The sequence below is a fragment of the Nyctibius grandis genome, chromosome Z (assembly GCF_013368605.1).
Source record: "Nyctibius grandis isolate bNycGra1 chromosome Z, bNycGra1.pri, whole genome shotgun sequence".
NCBI classification, from domain to species: Eukaryota; Metazoa; Chordata; class Aves; order Nyctibiiformes; family Nyctibiidae; genus Nyctibius; species Nyctibius grandis.
In genome coordinates this window covers 95,239,899-95,249,982 of record NC_090695.1, presented here as the reverse complement: position 1 = coordinate 95,249,982, position 10,084 = coordinate 95,239,899, and the positions used below count along the sequence as shown (strand labels likewise).

Here is a 10,084-nt window from a genome sequence, read left to right as displayed (position 1 = left end):
AGAGTCTGGAGGTTCCTTCCCTTTGGCCTCAAGAAGAGGCAGAATAGACCTGGGTTCTTTGCTTCAGTGGAGGGCAGGTCTTTTGGCAAGGCACTATCTACTGTGCTGGGCATTGTGAACCCAGATCTTGGAATGGATTTGAACCTAACTTTTTCATAAAAAGGAAGGTGAATATGCTAACAGCTGACACAGAGAGATAAATCCTATAATATTGTCAAACTCGACAGAGACTGTACATGTTGTGCAAAAATACGTAAGCCCCAACACTGTCAAATGAAAGAGAGAATTTTATACTCTCTTCCCCACTGATATACATTTGGCTGTCATCTTATTTCATAGCTCAGGCAATTGAAGCACTGTTTAAATGTGTATCATAAACGTATAGACGAGAACATTTCCCTACTGGATTTAAACCATTACCCCCAAAGGTGTTAAAGAAACCCTGCTGTGTGTCGCTTTTTTAAGATCAAGGGGCATTTTTGATGTTAATGCCTAGAAAAGGCAGATGAACGCTAACAGCTGCTTATGCACCGGCTGGTGAATTGAATAGGGAAATACTTCTGGAAGTCAGATCTCCAGAGAAAAACGATAAATTGTGAGCATCTATAAGTAAGAATGATAGTCTCTAAGGATAGTTGAGCAAGGCTGATAATATAATATATGTAAAACATGGAAAATATTTAATACCTCTTTTTCTTTTGCTCAAGAGTTGGAGAGGTTGTGTTAACAATATATGCGATGCTACTGTGCTCAGGCATGCAGGAGAAATGCAATATATTAATTCTTAAATCACTAGTTTGTGAAATGCCGTTCTGGTATCCAGGGATTTTCAGGACTGTTACACTGAAAAGGAGTCAAGGGCAGTCTCCTCGTGGGCTGGGATGGCTCTCCTGGGAGAAGAAGGGAATAGAAGAAAGGAACAGCAGATTAAGAGCTGGACATTTTCGTGTTTCTCTGCTTCCAAATGCTGGTTTTTTTTTTCCCAGCTCTTCAGTCTGCAACTATTTAAAGCTATCTAGTAGCTTCATTTCTGAGTTATGGCCTGCCCTCCCGAGTGGTGATGAATCAACTTTGTAAAAAGTCATTCTATAGGAAGTCATGGTGTACAAGGAGAACCTTCTGCTGGATAAACAATTTTTACATAATTCCTGTGGGACAGACAGAAAGAAAAGCTTTCCCTATAGACCCCAATAACTATGTTATGGTATGAAAGTCACTATGAGCAAAATACTTAGGAGGCAAGCAACAATGTGGAGGAATTTCTAAGATGCCAAGTCTTCTCCACTGTTTGATCACCCTAATAGAATGATAGAATAACCTTGAAATTTTGCTGGCTTTAATGCAAGGATCCCAAAGCAAAAGCCTGGAGGAAGCGAAGGTACAGCACCATCAAAGGGCTTAAGATGCACTCGTTCGGGTTTTACCATCAGGGCTCTGATCATGCAGAATTAGAGCAATTGGAAGGAACTAAATATGCTCTCCTTTTCTGAAGCCTCTTTGAAAGAGGGAGACAGCAAACAGACCAGGTGTGTCCTGCCGGGTGGCTTTCACATGAGGGGAGTTCCTTTGCAGGCAGAGGTGCAAAGTATTGTTTCCTGTACCAGGTTTAATGAAAGAAGACTGAGAAGCCATAACCATGAAAAAGAAAAAGTAGTATTGTTATCCCATAACTGGGCAGCTAGCTAAACTGAAAGTTCCAGTGGATTCTTTTGGTTATAAAAAAATAAATAGATGACAGAGACAAGTATCTCTTTGAGGCAATTTGGTTTTCTGACCAAAAGAAAAAAAAGGAAAATTTTCCTGCTTCCCTGAGTGGAATGGGTCAAAAATAACAAAAGACAGTTTAATCAAACTTCCAAGTGTTCTTCTTTTCCACCAGACTGCTTAGGGAAGCTCTTTTTGCACTTTAAAACAAGCATGTTTCCAGTGCTTAATTTAGATGTCTTTCCAGTTTTCAACTTTGTATATAAGTCTCCATTGCTGCTGCTCTCTGAGAGACATGTAACTCTACCAGCCAAGGTCCTAGACCCTGCATTTGGGTCAGGAAGCCCCCTCATTCAAATTCTGCAGATTTTTGCCATATACCTGTATTTTAGGTGGAGCATCTGGATTTTCTTGAATTTTCTGGTTGCCTAACAGAACATAATTATTTTCTACACTTACATTGAGTGAAACATATCACTTCAGGCTACCAGCCTCAAGGAACCATAACCTCAACCGTAACATTTTTATAGCTTGAGAGAATTTTTTAAAACCGAAACCGGGATTAAGATTGTAAACTCTTATAAAAGGAAGCTGATACTCAGTTACATGCGGCTTTGTGATTGATGACTGGATCCCACTCAGCTAATCTCAGTTTGCCAGTAAAGTCTTTATGATTAGGAGAATTTTAGGTCCTTTGAATTTCAGTGATAGATTCCTTAAAGCTGCTCAGGCTTCACTGGATAATTCCTTCATCTCTAGGGCACCACTTTAGGCCCAGGGAAATGTGGGATCTTCTTTAAAACAGTTATTGTACTTTTTCAAAGCTGTTTGCAACCTACAACATTTAGCAAAACAAAAGCAGAAACAGGAACAAATGATACCTAATGCCTTCCTTGGCCCTGGAAGGCAGTTTTATAGTCTACTGTCTGATATCCTATTTGCTGAAGAAATTGAGGACAGAAGGAGAAAGCTATAATGAGACTTGGTGCGTTTTGACTTGAATTTCTAGCATGTTTTTCCTTTCAGGTTAGGAACCGTGTGAGGAAGATCTGTGGTTTTTAAATCGAAGTGAAGCCAAAAAGCCTCCTGCCAGCAGAGTTAATTTCTCTGGTTGTGCTTAAAATGGTTCCTCTGTTGCATGCACAAATCAGCTTCCTCTGTGAAAGCAGTAGAAAGCTTGGCTCAGAAATAACTTACATTGTTTTTGATGGAGTAATGGTAAGCCATGAGTCTTATAGCTATATTTCACAGTTTTTCTCCAAAGTCTCTCTGGCTTTCCCTCATTCAGAAACTGCAGACCCTCACCCATGCAGTTGTCACATGGGTAGATTTTTGGCTGCTCAAAGCAGGAAGATTTCCTGCACCTTGTCACATGCAGCTTGCAAGTTTATTCAAAGGCAAATTTTGGTAAAGTTGCACAAGAATATAAGTAATACATAACAGTATAGTCCTCACTGGAAAAAAATTGGTAGGGGCGTAGCATGTTCTGCTCTTGCTCAGCAGGAGAGAGAAATTCTGCTTTCCTTAGTCTTTGAGCTCTTGATTTAGAGAACTGGAATCCCTTCCAATATTGTCCTTATAGCTAAACTTGGGCCTTCAACAGTCCAGTTAAGGGTGCAAACATGTGGAATTACAGGAATGATAAGGAAGAATTAGAGCAGAGCTGCCCTAGACTTTTTGCTGCCTGGAAGATATTCTGCTCCCTCATGATTTTCCCAGGGTTCAGGTTTTAAGTTTGGTAAGAACACTTTTGAGTGTTACTGCAATGACACTTTAACCCCTATATTTTCTCCCTTACATTTCTTCTTTTCACTTTATCATCTCACTTCCTCCATTCTGTTGTCTTTGACGCTGCTGTATCCTTTGACGCTGCTGTATCCTTTGATAGTTTTTCCACTGTACTTTTATACTTACTTTCCATTCGTTGTGTTTTCCTTTATTCTCTAACAATTATTATTTCCTTTCTCATTCTATCACTCCATTACTATCATCATGCTTTTTCCCTTCCCACATTCCTAAATTATCTATCATTGGTCACTTATGCTTATTATTCCTAATGTTTCTGCTTTTCTCTCTGTTAGTTCTCCTGAGATAAAACCTTACCCATGCAGATATATACACAGTTGCTTCCTTCTAGCCAGAGTCACACCCTCGCATACACGCATCCCTATTACCCACATGTGATTCTTCCTTCAAGGGGTCTTTCCTCTGATTCTTACATATTCAGGACCTATTGCTGACCCCAGCGAAGCTTCACTTGTGTGTGTTCACCCAGTACAAAGGGTAAAGCCGAGGGAGCGACTGGGAGCAGAGCAGTATCTGTGCCTTGTTTTCCCCCAGGAGGTCGAATAGACAATAGCAGAACAAGAATGAGGACGACAACATCATACAAGTAATTTGGGCTCAGGATCCCTGAGCAAGATGGCAGCAGCATCGAAGGACATTTCTAGCAGTGGTGGTGACTCCTGAGCCTGCAGGACTGGGAGAACAGTAAAGGAGAGGACTGACTGACTTTGCTCTCGCTGGTGTGTCTGTGGAGGGAGGCTCTTAGTCGTAGCCTAGCAGGTAAATGACCGCAGTGAGACCCACCAAGGGTTGGATTTGCATGTGTGGCCTTCAGAATGTAGTCCAGCATTAAAGCAATAGCAGATACTGTGGCTTCTTTATGTCAGCAGAGACTCCCTTTGGAAAATAGATTGTTTAAAATATCATTCAACTGTAAAATAATCTAATGATTGCATAAAGTAAAACTTGTTGACTACTTTTTTAGCAGCAGCAGCTATTAATAAAATAGATGTTTTCTTGAAAAGCCTTTGAAACCTTGGGAAAACCCAGAACTCCTCCTGCCTGGAACTGTTGTTCTCGAAACTCTGTTTTGTTCAGTCCTTTCTTTTTTTTCTCTCCTGCTTGCTTTCTAGCCAGCGTGTGCACTGAGAAGCAAGGGCTGCTGCTTTGTGGTCGGAGAGGCACAGCACTGGTAAGGCTGGCATTCAGCATGTCCCCTTTTGCCTGAGGGAAACATGCACTAAAAGTCTGGAGAACAAGTGAGGCAGTGGAGACAGCCTACTTTTTCTACCTGAGCCAGTCCTTCGTGCTGCTGCCGACTCTGCCCACTGTTCTTCCTGGAGAAGGGGCAAAGTGCCTCTTTATTTGCTTACAGTGGCACTTCAAGGCTCCGCTGTCACCTGCATGCAGAGTCATTTGCAAACAGGCTGTATCACTGGGGAGCAGAAATGTGTTTTTTTTAAACCCTAAGCAGATTTATAGTCTGGTTTCCTGTCAGATCTTTGCATTTTCCTTCTCCGCCCCTCCCAGCCTCTGACACACTTTTTCTTACTTTCTGCGTCGCTCTTTGCTCGTTCTGACACCAGTGCACTTGCTTCCTTCATTCCTGATTCTCCCTAAACTTTTGGCACTTTAGGGGCCAGGGGGTGTTTTGCTCCTTGTGTTTCCTTTACTTTTCAACAGCTGCAGAGCACAAATAACCTCTCCAAGACTTCTGGAGAGACACTGACAATTGCATGGAGGCGACATAGAGAGTTTCAGCCTGCAGCACCTGCAGCAAGACAGCCCAGTCACTCATGAGCACCCAAGGTAAGGAAAGCAGCTGTCAGATCAGCTCCACCTCGCTGCTGGCTAGGACAGCACTTGACTCTGATCGCTCAAAGTTCCACTTTCACCTTTAGCCTTTTTTGTGTTCATTTTCAAGAGTATGTTTCTTTGAAAACTATTGCATTCGCACCTTCCTTGCCCTCAACAGATCTTGTCGTACTTTGCATGCATGGGTACTTGGATCTCAAGGTTCAGTGAGGTAAACAGGCTGTAGCTGGAGGTGCAAACGTGTTCTTACAGAATGTGTGCACTGGGAAGGAGAGTTGAAATGGAGGTCTAGAGAGGGGACATGAAAGGACTGATCACCAGCACTGGTCTCCAGGGAATTTCTGGTTCTACTCATAGTGTATTGTGCCCTAGCCTCTTCTTTAAATCTCTTCACTGGGGATTTATGCTTTCTGTTAACTAATAAAATCTTCTTTGTTTTTTTCTCTTTTACTTTGTTATTCTCACTTCCTCTATTCTTTTCTCAACCCTAATGTATCTCTTACTATCTTTTTCACCATCTTTTTATGCCTATTTTTCATCAAGCATATTTTCTGTGTGACAAATGTTTCCCTTGTTCATTCCTTTCCTTTCACTCCGCCTTCTCTTTCTTGCCTGTGCAATAGACTGTACATCCTCCCCCATGTTCTAAATCTTTTTCTCCTTCCCCTCTGTCAGTTCCTTCTCTGTCTTGGGTTCCTCTTTCCCATTGCTCCTCTAACTTCTCACATGCACTCCTACTTCATGCTCCATCCGCTTTCTCATGCACACGGCATACGTTGCTGCCCTGCAAAGTTAATTTTGCACACACAGTGGTGTTGCCTCTCCACTGGATTGTCCTTGCACACACATGCTGCTTTCCTGTCTGTCTCTTTCACGTACATGTGCAGGATTTGCATATTTACAGGTTTGGGGATGCATCCCAAAATACAAGACTTTTACATTTGCACAGCTTCCTTCCAATTCTCAGACTCATATTTAGTCATTCACAACAAATAACCACTGTCATCCTGTCTCTCTGTTTCTGTCTCAAACAGAATTTTCTAACACCTCTAACACACCATAGCTTCCTCTCCACTCACAAATACAGCCTGCCCTGACTTTGTGTATTCTGTCTCTTCTCTTTCTATCATCCCACTCCTTCCTAAGTCCTTACCACAACTCTCCACCACGTTTCTCTATCTGTTTTTATCTTGATGTTGCATTCCTATTGGGAAGAACTACTGATGCAGATGGTCTTGCTCTGTGCTGTCTTAGCATCCCCGCTGAGTACCTGTAGGGGTACTGGAGGAAGTATTGCAGTGTCTCAGCTCTTCTTCCCTTTGCAGAATATGCAGGCTGCATGTAAGAGTAAGAGCTTAGTGATGGGACTGAAGGTAGATGAATAAAAGGGAAAGCACAATCCAAAATGTCTTTGGAAAACTGTAAAAATAGTTCTAGTTGATCATAAGCCTTTTTACTAAACTTAATAAAGTTTTAAACTTCCAGCCCCACAGCAGAACTTCTGGTCTGACAGTGGCATAGTTTTTATCCTGTTGATTCCTATAGGATTTCACATCTCGGAGGCAGAGGTTCTCAACTCTAATACTGTAGTGGGACTAACTTTGCTCCTAGGATCTGAAAACGGATCATTTCTTTTATACCAGATATATTGGTGAGTCACCAAGATCAGGCATGGCTAAAAAATGCATCCAAGGACAATATCTTGTATTATTTCTTGTTTAAGTTTGTAAGCTTTGAACCAGGTATGACAAATAAATGTATTTCTTTGATGAAGCCTTTTAGTCTCACCTTCTTAAGCAGGACTATAGAGACTGAAGATTTATTTCTAGGGATGTTCTGATGTGGGCTTTTGGGGACTGAATAAGGATCACTTATTAAATTCAGCTGCATTAATAAGAGAATTATTATGTGGGAGAATTCTCTTAGCAATCTGTCCTGCTCTCTCAAATTGTCCATCTCATGAGTGAAAGGAGTTTAAATTTTATGTTTGCAATTATAATATATCCTTTCTGATTCAGAGCTAGCAAACTGTGGCCTTTGAGCTGTGAGCATTCTCTTCTGAATACAGAAGCAGGTACATTAAAATATCTTTGTCTTTTGGATCTTCAAAAAGTCCACAAGCCTAGCACAGTAAAATAAGAGGTGTTCATTTTATACATACAGGTCTAATATGACTCTTTCTTACTCTGTTACAACTCATCTTGTGATGTGAAAAGTACTTTTAGTCATTCTGCAAAACTTGTGTGATGATTTTGTGCTTTGTTTTTTCAGTATTCTGTGCCCCCATTACTGGTTCTTTTTGTAAGGCCTTGATATCTCCCAGAAATAAATGGCTGAGACAACATCTCTTCTTTTTCTCTCACTCCCTCCCTCCTTTTACTTTTTCATCATGATAGTTTGCTGTATGTTGAGTTAAAAATGTGCATTGTCAAAGTTGGGTTGTGACAGTTGCAAGGGGACATGGAGCCAGATTTTTTTGTTTGTGTGTGTGTTTAGTTTCTTGAGCCATGTGTCTGGCAGACGAGAAATTTCAGCTGGGAAGAGCCTGGAAACTTTCCATCCTACCCAGCAAATTGCTATGTTGAGAGGGCCAACCCCAGAACAGAAATTCAGAGCCACACGTTTGACTCCCTGTTCTTATGCAAATAGTTACTTCCAGTTAGATTTAACTCTGAATTAAGAGAAAAATAAACTTTCAACATGGGTGAAAAGAGAACCCTCTGACTGCATGTATCTGTTAAAATTAAAGGCAATTTGAACCTTCTAGAGAAGGATGCATCCCAAATAACTGGGATATGGTGAAGAAATCTGAATCTGATATACCAAATGACCTTGGTTTATATACTGTTGCTTGGTGGAGTTTTTAATCAGATATATGAAATGGTTGCTCACAGAGGATGAAATTTATAGAGGTCCTTATTTCTCCCAATATTATGCCTATATTATTGAGAGAGAACAAGCTACCCACTTTTTAGCAGTTGTCTCGACTCTCTCTGATATTGAAATGCATGTTTCATGAAATATGAATGTTTCGCTTAGGTGTGGTCATTAAGGTTGTGTGACTCGTGGTGGAATTTGACCTATGGCAGCCTTCTTTGTAAGTAGCCTCCATAGCGATCTAAACTTAAAAGACAAGAAAGGTGGGACCAGGTCTTATGACTTTCAAACTGGAGGGTAAAACCATAAACCTCACCAAGTTCAGTCAAATTTTGCCACTGATATCAGCGAGAAATTATTTTTGTCTTGGCTGTTTTGTCACTGCTGTCTGTAGGATTTGCATTCTCAGAACACTGTCCGCTTTGCTGAGAATACAGTATCTGCAGTGAATCTGCAATTCCTTTTTCAGAACAAATGATGGGGTTTTCTCAGGTATACATGTCATAAGATTCTTCGTCTCCTCCCTTCCCCCAAACTGCCTCTTAAGTACTGCCTTCACCCTCTAGTCTGGGTTAGTTATTTAATGGCAATGAACATTTTCAGGAAGGTAACCTTTCTGCTTGTGATTTGTTCAAGGACTCTGGAATTATAATGGTTGCTGTCAAATGTATATAATTGGTCTCTGTGGCACACATCCAACAAGTGATAAAAGCTTCTTTCTCTCTACTTCTTTAGTCAGTATTCTCTGCCTATGTTACCCTCTCGCTTTTGCTCCTCTCAGGCAAAAGGAGAATAAGTGCCAGTCTGTTTAAAGTGCAATTTGACAAAACAGCAGATCTGCCGTATACCCCGTCATGGTGTGTCCCAGCTGTGGGCAATGGATTACTCCTTAGCTGGAGGTTTTCACACTGACTTTAGTTAAACATAAAGGTTTTTTCTGAACTTTGATTTTGAACACCTTTCTTCCTTCATAATCTTCTGCCAAATGTTTGGGCTCTCGGAATGGTGATAGTTTGTGAGTACCATGAATTCACATGCTTAATGATCTACAGGGAGTGCATTTAACATTTTACCAGTGGGTAAGGCCTTTGTACTTTCTATACAAAAGGCAAACACATGGTTTTTTTTTCACAGCTCATAAAAGTACATTACTAATAGCACCAAAAGTTGGCAACGTGTTGTGCATTGTCTGCTATCACTGCTGAACATGTAGCAAAGAGAATATTCTTGTTATGTTAGTCCCACAAAACCTATTTTATCTTCAGTGCTGGATGGGGCATTACTTTCTAATGCTGTCTACTTCAGTGGATCTGTTTAGCAACTCAAGAGGAAAGTGAAATTTGTCAAATCTTGGTGGAAATCTGTCAGAAATGTCAAACAAAATGCTATAACATTCTGTTTTTGCCAAAAGGATAGATGTATATACAGCTGTGTATGTGATATTATTTGCAGTCATTGTTGCCTCAGTGAATTTATCTGTGTAAAGTAACATTGCATAGTATTAACGGATGTGCTTGTTCTGGTCCCTGAGGCCAGTTTGGCCTTACACAAAGATACTTGTTATTTGCCCACATCTAGTAGTCTGCCCTGTTTTTTGTAGTTAAGGGGAGGAATACAGCTCTGTTGTAACCAATGAAAGGATTCCCATTGGCCTCCTGAGCACTGGTTGTTTGCTGGCAAATTTTCCTCAGGCTGTAATTGAGGTGCTGAAGAGTAAATTTAACATAGGGTTTCTGTTTAAAATGGGATAAAGATTTTTTTCCATTTGAATGCATAAAAAGCTGTATGCTAGCAGTACATATATGGTTATCATTAGCAGTTAATGGATTGTTTCCACTTCATTTTTTACAGCTCTATATGTGTATAAACATTTCTAATCTAGCTGTGCCCATACTTGAAATCA

General features: G+C 40.7%; 1 protein-coding gene across 1 annotated transcript in view; it reads left to right on the top strand.

The window, feature by feature from the left end:
* Positions 1–5,275: 5,275 nt before the first annotated feature.
* CARD11 (caspase recruitment domain family member 11) overlaps positions 5,276–10,084 on the top strand; it is a 46,117-nt gene continuing 41,308 nt past the window's right edge. Inside the window, exon 1 of the mRNA XM_068423405.1 lies at positions 5,276–5,298. Coding sequence (XP_068279506.1) covers positions 5,286–5,298 — 13 coding nt within the window. The 5' untranslated portion in view covers positions 5,276–5,285. The remainder of the gene's footprint in view (positions 5,299–10,084) is intronic.